The 21559-nt window shown below is 47.1% G+C and overlaps 2 protein-coding genes across 7 annotated transcripts in view; both read left to right on the forward strand.

Moving 5' to 3' along the window:
* Window positions 1-10266, forward strand: part of UBTD1 (ubiquitin domain containing 1) — a 52597-nt gene extending 42331 nt beyond the window's left edge. For 3 of the 6 annotated variants that reach the window (XM_069067137.1, XM_069067133.1, XM_069067136.1), the window contains exons 2-3: window positions 8744-8971; window positions 9135-10266. In XM_069067137.1, coding sequence (XP_068923238.1) covers window positions 8797-8971; window positions 9135-9520 — 561 coding nt within the window. In that variant the 5' untranslated portion in view covers window positions 8744-8796 and the 3' untranslated portion in view covers window positions 9521-10266. Of the gene's footprint in view, window positions 1-2406; window positions 2427-2849; window positions 3013-7715; window positions 7829-8743; window positions 8972-9134 lie in introns of those variants that run through there. The other 3 variants (XM_069067134.1, XM_069067135.1, XM_069067138.1) reach the window with 3 other exon arrangements.
* Window positions 10267-11419: 1153 nt separating this feature from the next.
* Window positions 11420-21325, forward strand: ANKRD2 (ankyrin repeat domain 2). Its single transcript, XM_069067141.1, has 9 exons — window positions 11420-11494; window positions 15642-15752; window positions 16444-16602; window positions 17064-17171; window positions 18316-18414; window positions 18803-18901; window positions 19747-19845; window positions 20128-20226; window positions 20938-21325. The coding sequence occupies exons 1-9, from the start codon at window positions 11420-11422 to the stop codon at window positions 21091-21093; spliced, it is 1005 nt and encodes a 334-aa protein (XP_068923242.1). The 3' UTR covers window positions 21094-21325.
* The last annotated feature ends 234 nt before the right edge of the window (window positions 21326-21559 follow it).

Here is a 21559-nt window from a genome sequence, read left to right on the forward strand (position 1 = left end):
TGTTTCCATGGCCCTTTATTGAATGTCATTTTTATTGCATTATGGTCTGAAAAAGATAAGTTTAATATCTACTTTTCTGCATTTGTTTGTGAGGTTAATGCTCTAATATGGTCAGTTTTTGTGAAGGTGCCGTGTACACAGAGGTCGGTCATGTCTAACTTTTCTAAAATTCTATTAATTTTCTTAATTCTTGTTTTTTGTTGTTGTTGTCAGATTTATGTAGTTCTGAAAGCTGAGGGCCCTGCTAGTGTAGTTTTACTGTCTATTTCCTCCTGTAACTCCTTGAATTTTTTCTTTAAAAATTTGGATGCTATGCCATTTGGTACATGTGTGTTTATTATTGATATTGCTTGATTATGATATATTTTTTAGTAAAATGTAGTTTCCCTGCTTATACCTTTTAATTAGGTCAATTTTTGCTTTTGCTTTGTTTGAGATCATGTTTGCTACCTATACTTTTATTTTTTTACTCTCAACTAAAGCATAATAGAGGCTGCTCTAGTCTCTTAGTTTTATTCTGTGTCTATCTCTGTTTCAAGTTTCTTTCTTGTAAACAACATATTGTTGGATTCTGGTTTCTATTCCTTTCTGTTATCTACTTGTTTTATGGATGAGTTCATCCCATTCACAATTCACAGTTGTATTTCCCTCCATCCTATTTTTTCCTCTCCCCCCTTTCCCTCCTTCCCCACCCACCACCCCTTTTATTACCTTCCTCTCCTACTTCACTATAGAGTAAGACACATTTTTATACTCAACTGAGTGTGTGTGTCATTCCTTCTTGGAGCCAATTCTGGTGGGAGTAAGGTTCAAGCATTGCCAGACATCTCGTTTTCCCCTCCGCTATAAAAGCTCTTCCTTTTACAACTCTTATATAAGATAATTTTTCCCATTCTTCCTCTCTCTTCCCCTTTCTCCCAGTACCTTTCTCTTTCTCACCTATTTTTTGAAATCATCCCTTCATAGTCAACTTATTTCGAGAAATTATCAAGGAAAATTCTCAATATCCTAGAATTGGAAGGTAAAAGAGAAATTGAAAGAATCCACCAGTCACCTCCTGAAAGAAATCCCAAAATGAAAACTCCCAGGAATATTCTAAACAAATTCCAGAGCTTTCAGGTCAAGGAGAAAATATTGCAAGCAGCCAGAAAGAAACAATTCAAATACTGTGGGACCACAGTCAGGATCACACAAGATTTAGCAGCTACCATATTAAAGGAGCAAAGGGCTTGAATTATTATATTCTGGAAGACAAAAGATCTGTGATTACAACCAAGAATAACCTGCCCAAGACATTAAGTATAATCCTTTAGGGGGAAAAAAATACTCATTTAATGAAAGAAAGGATTTTCAAGCACTCTCAATGAAAAGACCAGAGAGCTGAATAGAAAATCTGACTTTCAGATATGAAACTCAGGAGAAGCATAAAAAGGTAAGCATGAAGGAGAAGTCATAAGGGATTTAATAAAATTAAACTGTTTACATTCCTATGTGGAAAGATAATACTTGTAACTACCAAGAACTTTATCATCTTTATTTTCACTAGTCTCTAATTGAAATTTAACATTTTACTCAATTTCATATATATATGTATGTATTTTAATCTGAGAAGCAGCATGGTGTGGGTACAGTGTTGGACTTGGAACCAGGAAGGCTTGATTCATATGCCACCTCTGACACTAAGCTCTGTAACCATAGGTAAGTCACTCGCTGGACCTGTTTCTTCAGTGGGGGTAATCATAATGCCAGTAATCTCTGCTTCATAGAATTGTGTGATGTTTATGTGAGAGACTGTATGAAAAGTGCTTTGCAAATTTTAAATCACCATATAAATGTTAGTTATATTGTCATCATAATTTAATAGTCAAGGCAGTGACTTAATACACTGAAAGATTAAAATGAATGAAAGTATTCCACACTTTTTTAAAAATAGCTTCAAAGGTACACATTAAAGGAGACAGTGGTATAAATTTGCTTGCAAAGGGCCTCTGGCTTTTGGTAGATTGCAGGCCCAGTCAGTTCAGGGTGGATGGCAGAAAAGCTAATATAACCAAAGACTAGCTAGAGAGGAAGAGTTTCCAGAGCAGAGATTTCTGCTGAGACCACCTCTGAAATGCCGTGTACAGTTGTAGGAATCCCATTTTAGGAAAGACGTTTCTTAACCTGGGGATTGTCCGGAGCAGGGTGACGAGATGGTGAAAAGGCATCATTATTCAATGTGAAGAACTGTGGACAGAAATAGGAATGTTTAGCCTCGAGAAGGGAGAATTTGGAGGACACATGCTGTCTTTAGTGAAGTAATTGGAAAGGCTGCCATGTAGAAGGATTAAGCTATTTCTGCTTGGCCCTCCAGGGCAGGGCACCGACATTGTTCCTGCAGTCACTCTCTGGATGGAAGGAGCGGCCTCAGAGCTTCCCCCTGCCAGGTGAGGAGAGGTAAATGAGATTCCTGGTTAGGCACCAGTTGAACTGAGTAATCCCTGGGACCCTTCCATCTCAGACATTCTGTGGTCACTGTCTATCCTTGGGTTTTCCCCACTTTTTCTAAGCTTTCCTTCCCCCCCTAACCTGACCTGGCTCATTGTTCTGGTGAAGCCTGTTAGGTCTCTCCCAACCAAGTGCCAGAGTTCCCTTTTGTGCCCTCTCCCTGTGCGATTCTGGACCTTTGTCATCTTAGCCCTGTGAGTGTGAAACATTGGAGGAGGGGAAGACGTGCAGGTGACATTCCCTGCCCAGACCTATGATCACGCATATCAGTCCTTCTCTTTGTCCAGAGGCAGAGCAGCCTGAGAAGGGTTGGGAAATTAGCTTTCTGTGCTAATATTTACTGCATCATCCAGGACCAGTTCTCTAAGCTATAAATACTGTTTCCTTGAGGATGTTAAGCACCTTCAGGCCTTTCAGGGAGGGATCATGTACCAGACACTGAGGATACAAGTGTAGTGAATCAGAAAATTCTTGCTCCCAGGGAAGAAGGCTTACATTCTAATGGGGAAGACAGCAAGCATATGTGTAAGTATAAAGGGAATGAGTGGTCCCAAGGAAGCTTGAGAGGAAGGGGACTAGCAGCTGAGGGCATCAGGAATGAATTCATGTATGGTGTTGAAATGACCTCCTGCAGCCCGGGATGCCTCTTTCTTCGAGTGTATCTCTTCCTGTGGTAGGCTCCCAGCACTCTGTACCATGGACTTTGGGGGAGCAGGACAGATTTTTTTCCCCCTGCATTTGGGGGAGTTTGAGGCACTGTTTTAGTGAATAAGTGGTTCTCCATTGGGTTTGGGGTTTATGAATACAGAACAGCAAGGGGGCATATAAATAATGTAGCTAGAATTAGGCTCAGGTTTGCCATATACTGACTGCCCTTAAGGAAAATTGATCTCCGTTGCTTTTATGGTGAGGAAGTGTTGTGGTCACAGCCATATCCCAGGAGCATGGAGTATCCTGGGGATGGTACTTGGTAACAGTGTAGATTGGGGGCCAAGGGAGCGTTACAGATATAAATAGGAATGATTTCCTGGCATGGTGAGCTGTGACTTTGTCCTGATAGATAACAATGCTGGTTGAGTGGGGTTGATTTTTTGGATGTTGTCCCTCCTTCATAGTCAGGCCAGGCTCTAGCCCAAAGTGTTTTGATCGCATTATTTTCTGAAAAGACTACTGTGATTTTTAGGATTAGGATGAAAGCCCTTCCCCTAAGCGTTAGAGCCTTTCCGCCTGACCCCGTTCTCTCACTTCGTGGCAGGCTGGAGTATTGCTCCCAGCTCCCTTGTCAGACTCCCCACATATGTGCTCAGGTGTGTGGTTACTGTTCCAGTTTATCCAGCTGTTTCCCCATCATCATTCTCTCAGGGGCCAACTCCAGGCAGAATTGGGAAGTCACTCTTAAGGCCCTCCTCCAGCTTCTGCAGCTCCACCAGACACCATTCATTAGTGATGTCTCACCACTGCCCTTACCATCATTATCTCGCTGAACCACAGGCTCCCAGTGCCCTACTAGGCTCCACCAGTGCCCACCCACACTTGGCAGACTCCCTCACTATTCAAACCTGCTCTTAGCTAACCGTCACATGCAAACAGATGTGACCTGATACACTATATCAAGGCATGAAAGTTCTTTGTAAATTTTATTCATTAAGGGGAGAATTTCTTAAACCAGAGAAATGAAGGTGCTCTATTGGAAGAATTCCAAGCATCAGTAATAATCCAGTAAGAGAAATGCTGATGCCTGTTAAATTGTGCCGGTAGACAGCTTTCTGAGACTCATTTTCTGGCCCCCAGTACACACACAGCTACTCTGTAATTCCTAGGTTTTACTCACTCTTACTCTGTAATTCACACACGTCACTCTTCACTCACTACCACATAAAAACAAAGCATTCGCCACTACTATTTGTACTTCTGTCTTTTATTGTATGTTTGGACTGTCTCCCCTTGTATCCATCCCTAGCCTTTTATTGTTTGGTCTGTATTACTGAGGTTTCAGATTGCATACTTTAAAAAAGAATTGACTGTCTGTTTGTGTCTATGCAGCGTACCTCCAGCCCCTTGTAGTTGATATGTCTACTTGATCATGAAACCCTGGTGAGGGAAGGGAGAATGGAGCTGCAAGCTGCCTGTCTCATCCAGCCCATGCATGTAGCTGTCTGCTCAGGCATTCTTTGTGTCCTCATTTGCCCTGACTCCTCAATCGGCAAACATTTATTAAACTCCTACTGTATGCCAGGCACTGTGAGCTAGAAAGGCAAAAGACGATCCCCACTCCCAAGGAACTCACATGCAAAACAGCTCTATACAAATAAGCTCTATACAGAAGAAATCGGATAATCAGGATCGCAAGCACTAGAATTAATTACATCAAGGTGGCTCTTGGTTGGGGAAGGAAGCCAGGAGTCAGGGATAAGGAAGAGGGAGGGTATTTAGGTGGGGAGTGAGTAGGGAGATGGAATATCTTGTGGAGAATAACAGCAAAGGGGCCCAAGGTGGGAGAAGACTGGAAATGGGTTGTGTGTGCCTGGAGGTGCAGCTTACAAAGGACTTTGAATGCCAGGGATCTCACATTTGACATTTGACCCTGGAAGTGATAGGCAGTATGGGGAGCCAAGGAAGAAGGCAGAGTGAAAGGATCAGATCTACACTTTAGGAACATCACGTTGACAGCTGAGGGGAGGATGGATTGGAGGGGAGAGCCTGGTAACAGAGAGACCATCAACCAGCAAACTGTTTCAAATGGTCAGGGATGAGGTGATGAGGGCCTCCATGGTGGTGGCAGTGTTAGGAGAGAGAGATACTGGGAAGGTAAACAAGCATGGGTACAGGTGGTGAGAGAGTGAGGAGGAGGAGGAAGCTGGAATAACGGGAGGATGGTGGTACCTTTTGAAAGTCAAGGGAGAGGGGCGGCCAGGTAGCACAGCGAGTAAGAGCACCGGCTCCAGTGTCAGATTGACCTGGAGATCGAATCCCAGGCTCAGACACTTAGCACCCACCCAGAAACACCTGGCCGTGTAACCTTGAGCAAGTTACTTAACCCTGATTGCTTTTAAAAAAAAAATAATGTTCTTGCTAACAAGCTTAAACATAATCATAAAGATCATCACTTTCCCTTTGGACTCCCTACCTTTTGGGGCGGCTAGGTGGCACAGTGAATAGAGCACTGGCCCTGGAGTCAGGAAGACCTGAGTTCAAGTCCAGCCTCAGACACTTAACATAAAAACTAGCCATGTGACCTTGGGCAAATCACTTAACCCCAGCTGCCCTCCAAAAAAAAAAAAAGAAAGAAAGAAAGTCAAGGGAGGCTTTGGGGGAAAAGATAACAAGCAGAGTTTTGGTTTGTGAAGTTGTCTGTGGACCATGCCGTTTGAGATGCCTGATAGACAGTCTTAGTGGTCCCTTCCCACTCTGGCCTCTCCATGCCTCTCGTGTATATAGCCAGCCCTGTGAATAGAAATTCACAGATTATTTAATTCAAGTTAGTAATTGTAAACCTCCCATGGGTAAACCGTGTAAAAAAATTTGCTTTGTTTTAGGTATTAATTTTTTTACTTGTGTCTCTATCTGAATACCCAGGCAAGCGGCTCTTGCAGTTTTGGCTAAGCTCTTGCAAAAACCAGCATCTAATCTTGCATAATTGGGGGAACACTTCGTACACTGGTATACCTAAAGATGAGTTCGGAGGGAGGCCAGTACCTGCCCAGAGGTGCAAGGGGCGCCCTCTGCTGGCACCAGGCCTGACTTCTGCTGAGAAGGAACTACATCTGTTTAATTCTGATTGCTCAGGACCCCCTTTCTCCCACCAATATTCTCATTTTAAAAGTGGGAGAGAGTAAGAAAGACTTTTGAAACATTTTGCAGTATCCTGGTCCACTCCCAGTCTTAGCCTTCATCCTTTGGAAATGCTCAAATAACATTTCTGTACAAGGGCTTTGTAAATTGTAAAGCATAAAGCGCCATAGGGCATTTATTATTCTCACTCACATTTTAAGTGAGAAATATATAGCTACAAAGTAATGTAGTGTCCTATAAACTGGCTCTGGAAGCAGTTCCTATAGGAGAGTTTAAGAAGGCTGCAACCTTTGGCAGCCTCACAGGCAGCACCGAGGTTAGGGTTGCTGGGCCTGGATTTGGGAAGACTTGAGTTCAGATCACACCTCAGATGCTTAGATAGCTGTTGGACCCTGAGAAAGTCACTTAACCTATCCTGTTCCCAGTTTCCCCATCTGTAAAGTGGGGGGGTTGGGTTTGACAAACCCTGAGGGGCCTCTCAGCTCTGGATCCTAGAAATGAGGATACAGCCTCCAGAGGTGGCTATTTGAAGTGACAACACTCGTTTGTGTGCATAAGTTGTGATCTGTTTGTTTAAAAAATCAGTCTGTGTAATCCGTGCACACAGAACAGTGCAACTAGAGAAGTCCTGAAGTCCTGATGCTGGGGGGGGGGGGGGCTGCTGTTCACCATTTGTGTGAAGGAGCTCACTTTTTAGGGTTCCACAGCCACAGCCTCGGCTCTCTGTAGCATGTAGCCAGGAATGAGGAAGTAAACAAGAAATAATAACAGCTCAGGTTAAAGGTGCCTTTTTAGTGACTTGGTCTGATTTGATCCTCACAAGTCTGTAAGGTAGGTAGAAAACCTTGTGTATCCAAGGTCACATTAACTATTGGTTCAGCAAGCCTTTACAAAATGCCTACTGTGTGCCAGACACTGCCAGAGATACATCGTCCCCACCCTCAAGGCCACCTTCTGTTGGGGAGGGGATCTCATGGAGAAGGAAAAGTTAATGCCAGGCGGTTTCTTTGGGGGGCGTGAGGGGGAGGAGGCTCCTTGTAGGCGATGGCCCTTGAGCTGAAGTGGGGGCAGAAGTGAATGTGCACTCTCCAGTCATGAGGGCACAGGGCCAGTTTGCCAGGATCACGGAATGCAGCAGAAGGAGGATGTGCACTGGAAAGTTGTGGAGCTCACTGGGGAGAGGTTGACCCAGTCAGGCTTGTGCTTGGCCAGTATCCTGTGAGTGCAGCAGAGGGTCAGAAAGGACAGAACTTGGCAACCGACTGCATACAGTGGGGTGAGGAAGCAGGAAGAACCAAGGAGGTCAAAGGTTATACACTTGGGTATCAGGAAATGTGCTGTTGCCTTCCCCAAAAATAGAGAAGTTAGGCAGAAGGGAGGGCTTGGGGGGAGGAGAAGCCAAGCTGACCTATGGATATGGTGGCGAGGCAGCCCCCTTAGATGATACTGAGATCTGGCTAGAAGAAGAGAGGGCCCAAGCCAGGGCCTTAGGATCTACCCACATGAAGAGTGGGCCCTGGATGCACATGCCACAGAGGGCTCAAGAAGGGTGAGGAGTAGGAAGAGAAGAGAAAGAGGCCAGATTGCCAGGGTTGGGAAGTGAGGGAGGAGGTCTAGGGTCTGACTGTGAAAGGAAGGGGAGACAGCCTGGTGGAAGGATGGGGTCAAGCAAAGGCCTGGATGAGGTTTTAGGCATAAGGAAAAAATGGAAAACTAGAGAGAGGAGGTGATGGGGAGCCTGGATATTGATGAACTCCATTCCTAGGAGAGCCTCCTCACTCGGGTTTCCTGTCCCTGTAGACACTGCTGAGGAGGCCTAGTTATCTCATTGCCTAACCTCCCCAGATTAGAAACAAGCAGCCAGTGAGATTTAGAGGGAATTTAGGGGGAAGAGGAGTTATAAAAATCAATCTGTCTGGATTGATTTATTGACGGGACAGCACTGTTTACTCTTCCTGGTCATTTAACTCCTGGTTTTCTGTCCTGGTGACAGCAAAGAACTTTCTGTAGTTTAGAAAGGTTGCATCAGGTAGGGAAAGTGTTGTCATCGTTATCGGCAAGACTGATCAATATTCTAAGGAAGCTGTTTATAGACAAAGTTTTGAGGGATGTGTAATAATAAAAATTACGTTGTTTTTTCCTTTGGATATAATTCTCTTTTTTTTTTAAATCTATCTTTAAAACATTTAAAATTGGAGGGGGGGTGTTGCTGTGCTTTTTAAATGTATATCATTGACTGGGAAATACATTTTAAGTATGTTGGGATGTAACATTTTAAGAGTTAATTCTTATTCTGTGAAAAGGTCCCACAGACCTAAATGACTAGAAGCCAGTGCTGGAGGGCCGCAGATGGGCCTGGACTCCATGTGAGGCTGAAGCACAGAGTGAAGCCGGCACTTCCCTGGGCCAGAGTGGAATAGCTCTGGGCCATGGTGAGCGCTTTCATCCCTTTTCTCTCTGATAGGACGTAATGAGCCCCTGAAGAAGGAGAGGCCTAAGTGGAAGAGTGACTACCCCATGACAGATGGGCAGCTGCGGAGCAAGCGGGATGAGTTTTGGGACACAGCGCCAGCCTTTGAAGGGCGGAAGGAGATCTGGGATGCGCTGAAGGCAGCCGCCTTTGCAGTGGAGGCCAATGACCACGAGCTAGCTCAGGCCATCTTAGATGGAGCCAGCATCACCCTGCCCCACGGTGAGCAGAGGTGGGGAATGGGGGGCTTCCTGAGGGCAGACGGGGATCCTCAGAGTAGGGGGCGTCGGGACCGCGGCAGCAGGTAGGCTGATGGTCAGACATCAGGAGTGGATCCCGGGGACAGGTTCCCTGTCATCCTCCTAATGTCTTGTTCTTCCCCTAGGTTCTCTGAGTGAGTGTTATGATGAGCTAGGCAATCGCTATCAGCTCCCCGTCTATTGCTTGGCACCACCAGTCAACTTGCTTCTAGAGCGCAGTGAGGATGATGGAGTGGAGCCTCCAGAGCCAGCCCCCAGTACCCGGCGGGAGTTCCCTCTTAAGGTGCGCCTGTCCACCGGCAAGGACGTGAGGCTCAACACCAGCCTGTCCGACACAATTGGGCAGCTCAAGAGGCAGCTGCACGCCCAAGAAGGCATTGAGCCTTCCTGGCAGCGCTGGTTCTTTTCTGGGAAGCTGCTCACAGATCGCATGCGGCTACAGGAGACCAAGATCCAGAAGGATTTTGTGATCCAGGTTATCATCAACCAGCCCCTGCCACCCCAGGACTGACACTCCCAGAGGGAGGGCAAGGAAAGGGGCTCCTTCTTCAACCTAGGTCACCAGGCCTCCCCTCCTGCCGCCCTTGAGGACTCTCATCCTCTTCAGGTGATACCTTCCTTGGTTGCTGCTTTGTGGGCAGTGAAGGAACACTGCCAGCTGCCTCTGGGGCTGCTTGACAAGGCTCTGAGAAGCAGTGCTGCTATAGACAAGCCCCCAGAAGAGGGTTTTTTGCTGACCCTGGTGCAAGCAATGCAGAGGATTGCTCGCTTCTCCTGGGTTAGCAAGGTGGCCTTCTAGCTACACCTCTCCCATGGCAGGGTAGGGCAAATCACTTCTGGCTAAAGGGCCAGCATCCCCTGGCCCAGTGGGCCCAGATCTATCTAGTCTGGTGCTGTAGGCTGTGCTTACTACCAGCTTTTTCCTCAGGGTTGGAAGCAGCTTCTGCCTCCCCTCCACCCCCAGCTCTGTTGTGGGCATGGTGCCAGTTCCCAGTAGTGAAGGGGACCAATGGTGAGTCCCAAGGAGCAGTGAGAGCTGGTGGGGGCCATCACCTCTTTCCCTGCCCCAGCACAATTGGCAAGGGTGAGGGTGTATGGCAAAGATGTCGCCTGAGCCTTTCCAGAATATTTCTGGACAAAATCATCTTCCCAGATGGAACCCTGGCATGGCTGTCTCCAGGCTGGTTGTCTTTCCCATGGTGGGTCCTTGTGTACAGAAATATTTGCATATTTATCAATAAAGCCTTTTGCTCCTTCTGTCTCGTCTGTTGCTTGATGTCTCCCTCTCACAGGTCTCTTCTTGAATGCTAGCTCAAGAATTCAATTCCATAGGATCCTCCAGTATTGAATGTTAAGAGTTTTCAGTGCACCAAGAAGCCAAGGCCTAGCGCAGAAGTATAAAGTGACTAGTCCAGGGTCATACAGTTAGTAAATGACTGAGTCAGCACTTGGACCCAGGCCCTGGGATTCCCAGGTTCTCTGCTTCTCTGCTAAAGAGCGGGGTCAGCAAGGGCTCTGTGCCCAGCTCTGCCTGGGCCTGGGACCAAAGCATCATTGAATTCTGGAAGCCCCTCTGCCAGGAGCCTGACTGCAGGAGAGTTTTCCTGGGCCAGGGTTGCCTGAATTTGACTCTGGGGTCATGGCATTCCCACTTGTAGGGTGATGGGGCACGGTCACATCTAAAATGACCTCTGCAGCAAGCCCCCAGCCTTGTTCACTCACCCAGGGACCTGTGGCTGCCAAGTTCTGTTCATGAATTGTCATCTTGCTGGCTGACTGGAGTTGCCCAATCCTCCCTTCCTGGAGCACTCTTTGTTCTGAACTATCCCCATCCCCAAGAGGAAGTCAGTGTCCTCTTCTCTAGGACAGGCTGTGTCTCTTCTTTGTGGGTGTCTTGACCATACTGGTAACTCCTCTTAGAGCTGTACTAAACCCAGGCACGAACCCAGGGACCTTCCTGTGCCCAGAAGGTGGTGCTATGAGCCTGGAGCTGGCCCCTGCCCCCTGTGCTCAGGGCAAGATTGGACTCCTGTTGGTCCTGCATTCCAAACCTGGCTGGCACCCAGGAGTGGGCATGTGATAGAGAGTTCACCGTCCACAGAACCTCAGTGCCAGCGCCTCCCTATGCTGACTACCCCCGTGCCTCAGTCTACCAGGAACAGTTTGCTTCTTCAGAATCAGCCCGTGCTTGCCATGTCTGTACACATGGCTGGGTTCTGTCCAGACAGTGGCCTGGGTTTGAAGGTGACCCAGGGTGAGGGGTGGCTGCTAGTGAATTCAGCCGGTGAGCTCATGACAAAAGCTCCCAGTCCCTCCAGGGGGAGGGGGGTCCGGCTCTATAAAGGTTCTGCCAGCCCATCGGGCCAGGCCAGCATTGTGAGGCTGGGGGCAGAGGCGCAGTTCTGTGGTCATGGCAGGCTCTGAAGAGGTGCAGAGGGCGACAGAGCTGATTGAGCAGCGGCTGGCAGAGGAAGAGGAGAACCAGGTACTGGAACCTGGGGGGGATGGGGGAATGGGTAGAGGGAAGCCCTCAGGGTCCAGATCCATACTGAGAGGCTGCACAAGGACCTGGGGCTGTAGCCAGTGAGTGTGAAAGAAGGGATAAGCTCTTGGGGCAGGGGTAGCCAATGCTAGAAAGTAAAATATCCCTCCACTCGGGTTCCTGACAGTTATTTATCCTGGGAGAAAAGAAGACCATCCCGAATTGTCTGATTCCTTCAGAGGTGACCTCCAGTCTGCTAGAGGCTGGCTCCCAGTACCTGGGCTCTGTCCTAGAATGGATTCTCTGAACCCATCCTGCTGATGATTGAGGGTCCCAGAACAAAGAGAAGTCCATCCTGGAGAGAAGCTAGGAAAAAGGGTGAAGTCAAACACTGCTGAACGGGGCCCTGAAATAGGGCAGCGTAGCCCCTTGAGAGAGCCGAGGCAGGGTGAAGGGTCGTTGCTTACAGATGTCTTCCAGCAGCAGACAAGCAGACGACCCTGAAGTGACAGGGGATAACAGTTTCCCATCCTCGGTATGAAAACACCAACAGCTGTGCAGAAGAGCAGGACAAGGAGAGGGGAAATCCAGTTTTGGAAACTGGAGAAGTCAAAAGGTCAAAGGAAAGAGGAAGAGATAAAAAAGGAGGAAATAAGAAAAGAACCATAGCTCAGTGTCAGCCAGAAGTTGCTACACCTTGGGCCAGGACTCAAATAATGGGGCTAAGTGCAGGCACAAGGGTTGAAATCTCTGTTTCCTCTCCGTTTTGTCACTTGCCTCAGTGTCTTTATTGCTTACTCTGTCTCCCTCTGTGTGTCTGAAACACAAACATACACAGGTTTAGGAATCCCACTTTGCACTGGTCAGAAGCATGGAAGGGAATGGGGGTTGTCCCCATCCTGGCATCCTGCCACTGACTTCTGGCACATGAAGTCCAAAGACTCGGCAGTCCTCCATCCATTCATTCAAAGCTTAGAGAACTTAGGACATAGGATCACAGGACCAGGCTTCATGCAAGGAGAGGGAAACAGTCCTGGCCTGACCAGGATCTTCGAGTTTTATGAGTCCCCAGAAAGTAAAAAAAAAAAAAAAGTCTAATTCTAAAAAATAAAGCTGTCAAATACCCCTGGCTGGGAATAGTTAGGGCTTAGGCCAGGTGTCATGGGGCATATGCTCCTAGCAGCTTGAATTGGTCCTTAGAGGGACAGTTTGATTTCTACTTCAGTTGATGTTTGGCAGATTTTAAATTGGGGTGGGATTAATAATTTCTAGTCTAGGGGTTCCTCAGGAAGCCTAGGCAGTTATACTTTTGGTGTAGAAGCCGATTTGTCGAATAACCATGAAATTCCAAGCTGAATCTATACTGTTTCCCTAAGACAATGACCCAGTCAGGAGCAAATGCCCCTTCTCACCCTCGTCTAGCTAGATCCTGTATCTTTGGGGTGGGCTGGAGCCTTTGAGGGGGAGTAAGAAGCAGAGCTGGCTATCGTTGTAGCTGAGCAGTAGGGAAGTGGGAAGCAGGCACATATTGTTCAGCTCCCACAAGTTCAAGGACATTTGGCCTTCTCACTCAAAGCTGTCAAAAGGAGAACTTGTTCCATTTCCAGGGAAATGTCAAGAGAGCAATGTATCAAATCATAAATAATTCTATGGTAAAAGAAGGAATGCAAAATGAGACTTCTGTGAGAATGGGCAAAATATGTATGGTCTACCTAATTTAAAAAAATAATTTTTAAACCTAGGATCTGTCCTCTCCCCTTATTTTAATTTTATTTTTTAAATTTAAATTTTTTTAGCTCAGTTATGGAGTCTAAGCTCATTGTCTCACTGTGACTAGCCCATTACTTTGATAATGGTGTGTACATTTGTACTAAGCACCTACTACATGCTAGACCGAGTCAAGTCCCACCATGATGTAAGAATGGAAACATCTCAATTAGAACTCCCTAAATATAGAATGGGCTGCCTCAGGAGGCAGTGGATTGATTCTCTTACTGGAGGCCTTCCAGCAAGAGTTGGATGACTGCTTAAGAGGGATGATGTGGAAGCAAGTGTTACCTAGGTGCAGATTGGACTAACTGACCTCTAAGGTCCCTTCCAACTCAGATTCAGGAACCTTGGGTACTCCACTCTCACAGGTAGTCATCCTTCTGTCAAAAACTAATGGATGTGTAGCCAACCCTGTAGTGAACCCCTCTGGCCTTGGTAACACCTTGAGTAACACCTACTAAAGCTCAAATTGTTCCCTGACTGTCTTTGAGAATCCAGAGGCATCTGAGTAGGACTTGAGTATAAACAACATCTGTATTAATTACCATAAAACATATCTTATTCCTCCACCCACAAAATTGGTCTGAGTCAAAAGTGGTTACCTAATAACTACCTAATAATTCATTAACCATTACCCTGAGTTAGGAGAAGTAGCAGGAAAGGGTTCATTGTGGAGAGACAGGACAAACAGGAAGCTGGGAGTCTAAGAAATGGCCCCTCCAGTTTCTAGCTGCTTTGCTGCCATCGGCGGTACCAGGATGTGGCCTAGAAACCCCATGTCTTTCCCCTCCAATTAGCTTTATCTCCCTCCTCCCATCCCCCTACTCACCCTACTCCTGACTTTTGAACCAGTCCCTGATTTAAATTCCACAATCTGTTACCTGAGAATCCACTCGGAGAATAGTGGGGACCTGGACACATGCTTGTGGGTGGTTGAGAAGGGATCTAGATTCTAATTGAGGTAACCTGATGTTTCCCTGATGGTATGGGCAGAGCTAGGTGGTCCAGTGGATGGAGTGTCAGGCCTGGAGACCTGAGTTCAAAACTGGATTCAGGCACTTAGTAGCCTTGTGACTCTGAGCAAGTCTGTTGACTTCTGTTTGTCTCAGTTTCCTCATCTGTAAAATGAGGATAATAACAGCACCTACAAATCAGGGTTTTGGGGAGGTTCAGATGAGGTCATGTACACCTACCATAGTCCAGCACATAGTAAATGTGATATAAATGTTACCATCATGATCATTCCTGGAAACAGATGGGGTTATTTGGAATAATGATGATGATGATGATGATGATAGCTAGCATTTATACTTCAAGCTTTGCAAAGCAGTTTACAAATCTCACTTAATCCTTACAACAACCCTGTAAGATAGATGTTACCATTCTGTCACAGACGGAACTCAGGTGGAGAGAGGAATGGGGCCACACAGCTAAGTGTCTGAGGCAGGATTCAAACTATGCCCAAGAAGGAATATGAAAAGGGAGAGAGTTTGAACCCTGCAGCAGTTGGGAAGATGAAAAGGGCTCTGGTTGTGGAACAGGAAAAAGGAAAGGAAAGTCAGGGGTGCTGTTTGTCCAGGGAGTTTACTAGTTAGAGACTTGGTGCCATTACAATGAGATTCATCCATCGTGGCCTAATGGAAAGGGTGGTATTGTGCCACAGAGGTAGGAGATCAGAGTTCTGGCCTTTCCTCCACCTCTCACCAATTGTGTGACCTTGGGCAATTCATTTAACCTCGAGAGGCTGAAATGACCGAGGAGAGAAGAGGATACCAGCTTAGGTATACCAGCTTACTTTGCCTGAAGGCAAAGAGGACCCGACCAAATGGACTCTGCAGTTTATCACCTTCATGTTTGTCACCACTTCTAAGATCTTGGGGTCCTTGTGATAAAGATTTTACTGGACTTGGAATCAGAGGACCTGGGTTCTAATCCTCTGTCCATTCCTGTGTGTCTGTACCTTGGGCAAATCATATAGCATTCCTGGGCTTAGGGAGTTTTACTAGAAAGTCTTTCAGCTCTAAAGTCTATGACTTTTGACCCAAGGTTGGAGTTAGAGGACCTCTAGCTCTATCACAAAACCTGTTTGCTTCGTTTCCTCATCTGTAAAATGGCATAATAACAGCACCTACCTCAAAGGGTTGTTGTGAGGATAAGGTGAGATATTTGTAAAGTGCAAAGGCACAGTACCTAGCACCAAAGAGACACTAGATAAATGTTAGCTTATTATTATGTCCCCAAGTGGAAAATGCTCCAAAGAATTAGAATCACAAAAGCAGTGTTGCATTACTAGCCTGTCATTGGGCCAAGGAAAGAGAGAAAATTCAAGGTAAAGTTAATTTTACAAGAGTTGGATCTGAGCTTAGGTTTCCTTTACCAGAAACTCCACAGTGCCTCGAACATGAAGCCTGGGCCAATGCAGATGGACATGCTGGTGCTGGAGGATGAGAAGCGCCATGGGGCCCAGAACCTGGCGCTGCAGAAGGTCAAGGTAAGCACTAAAGAACCATCTGCTCTGGGAGCTTAGGCCTGGGAACTAGGTAAGTGGTCCTAGAGATGGCTCCCATCCCTAGTGCCTCACCAGTCCTTGACCCCTTGCTTCATTCCCCAGACGGCGAAGGCCTCCTCTTATTGGTTAATTCAGAACTTCTTTGTTTCTATGGTGTATCCAAAACCCATTTGCTTTTTCTAAACCTAAGAGAGATGGAGGGGGAGAAAGGGAAATTCATCCCCCTTTGAGGGAGTTTGTTGTGAATTTAGAGCCAGGAGACCTGAGATTTAAGGATTATCTCTGTCACTTAGTACTTTTGTGATCTTGGACTTCATCTTTTACTCTGGGCCTAAGTTTTCTCATCTGTAAAATGAGTGGTTTGAGCTAGATTGGCCTCTAAGGTTCCTGCCAGCTCTAAATCTGGAATTCTGTAAGGAAAGGGGAGAAGAAATTAACTCTTCAAGGCTACTGACTGCCCCTACCTAGGCTTCCCTAAACTCAGACCTTAGATTTAAGTGTTGTCCCCTGATTAGAAGCTGAGGTAGAAGCATAAGTAAGGCGGAGGAGAGAAACAGCCTGAAGCTAATGGTCTTCCCAAAAGAAGGAGGCAGAGCAGAGGGAAACCCTCCTCCATCTCACTTCTCTGGAGTTTCCTGCGGCACTTAGTGCACGAGGTCTGTGCTCTGAACAGGGCCAAGAGAGGGTGCGAAAGACATCACTCGATCTTCGCCGAGAAATCATCGATGTGGGTGGGATCCAGAACCTCATTGAGCTTCGAAAGAAACGGAAGCAGAAGAAGAGAGAGGCATTAACCCAGACTCCAGAGCCTCCTCCTGAGCCCGAGGAAATCGTAAGAGAATCTGGAGGTACTGGGGAGGAGAGAGAGGCATAGTGGGGAAATGTGGAAGGGAAATGTGCATGATTTGGATGGGACCAGGCTGTGGGAGAGGACTGAGGAGAGTGGAGGAAGCTAGCTTTTCAACTCTGAGGGCTGGGGAAAGAATGGCTCTTTCTGGTCTAACCCAGATTTCAACTGCAGAATGTTTTTATAAGACTTTCCCCATTGGTGGAAAGAACAACTCAAAGATGCCTGGCTGCATGAGGGGAAGAGAAGAGGTAGCCTCCATTCCTGCTTAAGGCACATGAGGTTCTAGGCCTTCGTGGAAACATTCTTTCTACTGATGAGGAGAGCTTTATGAGAATGTCTGGGGCTTGAAATCTAGTTTATACTACTAGCTTGGGGAGAACAGCAGAGATATAGTTCTGCTGATGGGTGAGGGGGACTCTGTGGTAACTGGGCTCTCATCTCAGACTGGACCCATAGAAGAGGAACGGTTCCTGAAAGCTGCTGTGGAGGGGAAAATGAATATCATCGAGAAATTCCTGGCAGATGGCGGTTCTCCTAATACCTGTGATGAGGTAATGGCTCCTCAAACCCCATCATCAAAGCAGAAAGAGCACCACTAGCCCCCATGTCTTCAAGGTCAAGATTCTATTTCTGACAGATGTATCATGGGAGAAATCTTTTTGAAGGAAAACATGATTGTCTTTTGAGTCACAGAACTTCAGAGTTAAAAGGAATAGTAAAAAAGTTTAGGAGTATGTCCCAATGATACCATCACCATTTCTCAATCCTTTTTGAAACTTGGGGAGCATGTGTTCCATAAACTTATTTTACACATTTTTATTTAATAGTGTCAAGTCAAGAAAACCTGAATTCAAATCCAGCCTCAGATACTTCTAGCTGTGTGACCCTGGACAAGTCACTTAACCTTGTTTGCCTCAGCTTCCTCATCTCTAAAATGAGCTGGAAAAGGAAATGACAAACCACTCCTGTACCTTTGCCAAGAAAACCCCAAATGGGGTGACCAAGAGTCAGAAATGACAGAAGCCACTGAACAGCAACAAATAATAAAAAGAGACAGTATGGTGTAGTGTAGCCCTTGGACCCCAATCCAGGTTTCTGAGGCTTCCTACTGTGTGACCATGGACAAGTCACTGAAGAAAGGCATTAGTAATGAAAGTGTTAATTGGTGGTGGGGGTGGTTTGTTTTTTAAACCAAACAGTGTAAGGGTTATCATGACTACTTGTATATTTTGAAAGTACTTTTATTTGTCTTAACTCTTATCTTTTTCAAGCTTTAAGGGAATTCTACTTTTTATACACCAGGATTTCATTAACAGATTGATGTTTCCCTCCACCATACACAAAACCCTGTGGTCTCCTCAAAGGTCAACCTTTCCAGACTGCAGGGTTTCATTCATTTTAGTCTGTCCTTCAAGGAAACTGAAGGGCATTGGGGAGGGAGGGAGTAAGGGGGTGGGGAGAAAAGGGGGTTGAAGACACTGAACTCTAGGGACCAGACCAGAGTAGGTCTATAGTGCCAATGAAATTTGACTTTTCCAGGGAGAGTTGGAGTTGACTGAAGTAGGAGGAAGAGTGGGTAGCTTTAAGGACCCAAGTGCCTTCCAGCTGACATAAGGCCTGGCCTTTAGGTCACCCAGACAGGGCTAAGAGCCAGTGCCCAGGCTCTGGGTCATGTGTGGTCTCTTTGGTGGACAGTTTCGCCGGACAGCACTTCACCGGGCCTCCCTGGAGGGCCACATGGAGATCCTACAGAAGCTGCTGGACAGTGGCGCCACTGTGGACTTCCAGGACCGGGTGAGTGGCAGTATTCCTGTCCTGGTCAAAGGTCACCTAATATCTTCCCTGTGTTGGCATTCTTGAGTACATAGTGGGACCAGTCTATCCTAAGCCTGAACATTACTTCTGATGCCATTTTCGAGACAGGAACAGAAGTAATGCACCAAGGTCCTTCTGGGGACACTGGGACTTGGCATTGATCTGTCACTCTGGCATTGACCCCACATGCAGGAAGTTTCTTGCTCTTGCCCCCTTGACTCTCCTCCAGGGTTCTGCTACCCTTGCCATTGGTCAGGTTCCGAAGCTATCTTGTTTCCTTGGACTTGACTCCTTTGGGGAGGAATGGGGAATTTTGGGAGCTGCCACTTTAATTCTCCTTTCTCTTGGGGCTGCTGTACCCACCCAGCTAGACTGCACAGCCGTACACTGGGCTTGCCGTGGAGGCCACCTGGAGGTGGTGAAGCTTCTGCAGAGCCATGGGGCTGACATCAATGTGCGGGACAAGGTGAAGGGTCACTGTCGGGAAGCTGTTGGTGGGTGGTTGTGAAGGTAAAGGCAAGTGGGAGGCCAACATGGAAGGAAGCTCCCAAAGTGAGGATCACTGCACTTCACCAGCCCTGAAAACATCCACTACGATTGCTCCTAAGCCCAGAGCCCAAAAAAATAGTTTTCCAACTAGGCAAAAACAGCTTGAGGGTGGTGATGATTGTTTTAACCACTGGTGTAGACACACCTAAGTTTGATTTCTGTGCCCAGAGGGGCTGGAGAGGAGGAGTGGTTCCAGGAGAAGACCATCATGGTGAGTCATCTAGGATCCTGAGCTGGGCAAAGAAATAGATTTGTACCACCCAGCACAGGCTGGCAGAAAACTTGGAGCAGGCTTGATTCCCTACATGCCAGCTCCCTGGGGCAAAGCCTTAGTCACTCTGCCCCAGTGATGACTCTGCCTGGGCTTCCCTAGAAGCAACATCCTAGAGAAGATTGTGGGTACAGAATGATATATTAGAAAGTGATAGACTCAGCGAGTAAAAGTACCTGCTCTAGTGTCGGGATGACCCGGGGATCAAATCTGGGCTCAGATACTCAGCACCATGCCCAGAGATAACTGGCCGTGTAACCTTGAGCAAGTTACTTAACCCCGATTGCTTTAAAAAAAAAAAAAAGGAAGTGACAGAATGTCATCCTGTGTCATTCCCCATTGGTCATAAAACTTCTGGGTGAAGAGCAGAGACCCTCAGTAGCCTAGCAATGTAATCCTTTCACTAAGGAGCCATCCACAGAGCCAGCAGAGGGTACAGCTAGAGGTCTGGTGTCCCCTTAGTCATTAATTCCTGTTTCTTTCCCACACAGCTCCTGAGTACTCCCCTCCACGTGGCAGCCCGAACAGGGCGAATAGAGATTGTGGAATACTTTCTTTCCATGGGAGTGGATATCAATTCCAAGGACAGGGTGCGTGCCCCCTAATTTCCCCATTATCTCTCGGGTCTGTGACCAGGACCTGTGACCCCAGGATTTTCTGGTAGAAGAACCTTGTTCCCAGAGGCCTATACTTTTTTTTCTTCAATACTCCACTTATAACTGTCTATACCTGGGGGACTTAGCACTGTGACTTGGGTTGTACCACACAAGACTTTAGACTTGACCCTCACTCCCCTCTTGTGAGCTGTTTTCTCCCCACCCCCACACCCCAATTGCCTTCATGATGGACCCTGAGCCCCACACTTGCTATAGGAAGGAGACAGTGCCCTTCATGATGCCGTACGCCTTAACCGCTACAAGATCATCAAGATGTTGCTTCTGCACGGGGCTGACATGATGGCCAAGAACATGGTGAGCATCCATGGGGGCTCTATGCCCAACCACTCATCACAAGAAGAGGGTCTTCCTCTCTCTAGGGTCAGCTCCCAGAAGCCAATTTTCCCTTAGCCTTCCTGTGCAGGGTCCCGTCCCCATCTTCCAAGAATGGGAGAGCCAACACCTAGAGGAAAGACAGAAGGAGAACTTCCCAGCAGGTTTGGGATGGGGCAGGTGAAACCTTTACAATAGCTTCAGCAGGAACAGGGCTCCAAGCTGAAGTCCTCCAAGAGATAAGTGATTGGGGAGGCCTGGAGAAGGGGAGAGATTTAGGATCCTACTGTCCTGCAGCTGCAGCTGAAAAGGACCCCAGAGGCCTTCTGGTTCGAACCCCTCATCTTTTTTTTTTTTTAAGTAATCAGGGTTAAGTAACTTGCTCAAGGTTACATGGCCAGTTATTTCTGGGTGTGGTGCTGAGTGTCTGAGCCCGGGATTCGATCTCCAGGTCATCCCAACACTGGAGCCAGTGCTCTTACTCGCTGAGCCACCTGGCCACCCCCCCCTCATTTTAAGGATGAAGAAATGGAAGCTTCTCAGGGAGATTATCATCAGAGACAGGATTTAAACCCAGATTTCATTCACTTCTTTCCCCCACGACACACAGCCTCCTATCCAAGAGGAGAGATGGCTGGGGGGGGTGCCCCTCTGGTGCTAGGCATCTGAATACATCTTCTCTGTTCCCCTCAGGCTGGGAAGACCCCCACAGATCTTGTACAGCTCTGGCAAGCGGATACCCTCCATGCCCTGGAGCAGCCAGAGCTGGAGCCCTCACAGGGCCAGAATGGTCTGGAGGGGTCTGGTGAGAGCAGGGCTGAGACCCCACAGCCTGTGGCCTCACAATAAATCTCACTTAGCGGCTGAAGCCTGGCCCAAAGGAAGGTGGCTGTGGAGACTGTATCTCCAGGGTCGCTTTGCTTTTTTTCCTACGTGGATGACTTGTCCAGCTTCTGGCAGAGGTGTGAAACCAGGCTAGTCTCTGTGCATAGGTAAATGTGCAGACAAAGCCCTGTACTTAAGCTGCTTAGAACAGGAGGAAACACGCAGGGCTGCTATCAAGTGGGCATTTGCATTCCCCCCTCCCTCACCACCCTCCATCCTGAAAACGAAAATAGAATTTATTTACAATAAAAAAAATGTTTTTTGCTATCTGGAGTGATATTTTTATTTTCCTTCAGCAAAAAGACATTAAGAAAGGAATGAGGGAATGGGAAAAGAGGCTGTAGGGAGGAGGAGAAAGGGGAAAATATGGTGATTGTGCCTTCATCAAACTTTCTCTGCAGCAACTGATACTGTTAACCGCCCTCTTCTC

Source organism: Petaurus breviceps, unplaced genomic scaffold (genome assembly GCF_028583685.1).
Source record: "Petaurus breviceps papuanus isolate PSGF00001 unplaced genomic scaffold, PetGlider_PUasm1.0 90740, whole genome shotgun sequence".
Lineage (NCBI taxonomy): Eukaryota > Metazoa > Chordata > Mammalia > Diprotodontia > Petauridae > Petaurus > Petaurus breviceps.

Excerpts from the sequence above, each read along its gene's own strand:
- ANKRD2 (XM_069067141.1), top strand. The coding sequence starts at position 11,420 with ATGGCAGGCTCTGAAGAGGTGCAGAGGGCGACAGAGCTGATTGAGCAG. Across the intron at positions 15,753-16,443 it reads TGGCGCTGCAGAAGGTCAAG|GGCCAAGAGAGGGTGCGAAA; the intron begins GTAAGCACTAAA and ends TGCTCTGAACAG. Across the intron at positions 19,846-20,127 it reads ATATCAATTCCAAGGACAGG|GAAGGAGACAGTGCCCTTCA; the intron begins GTGCGTGCCCCC and ends CACTTGCTATAG.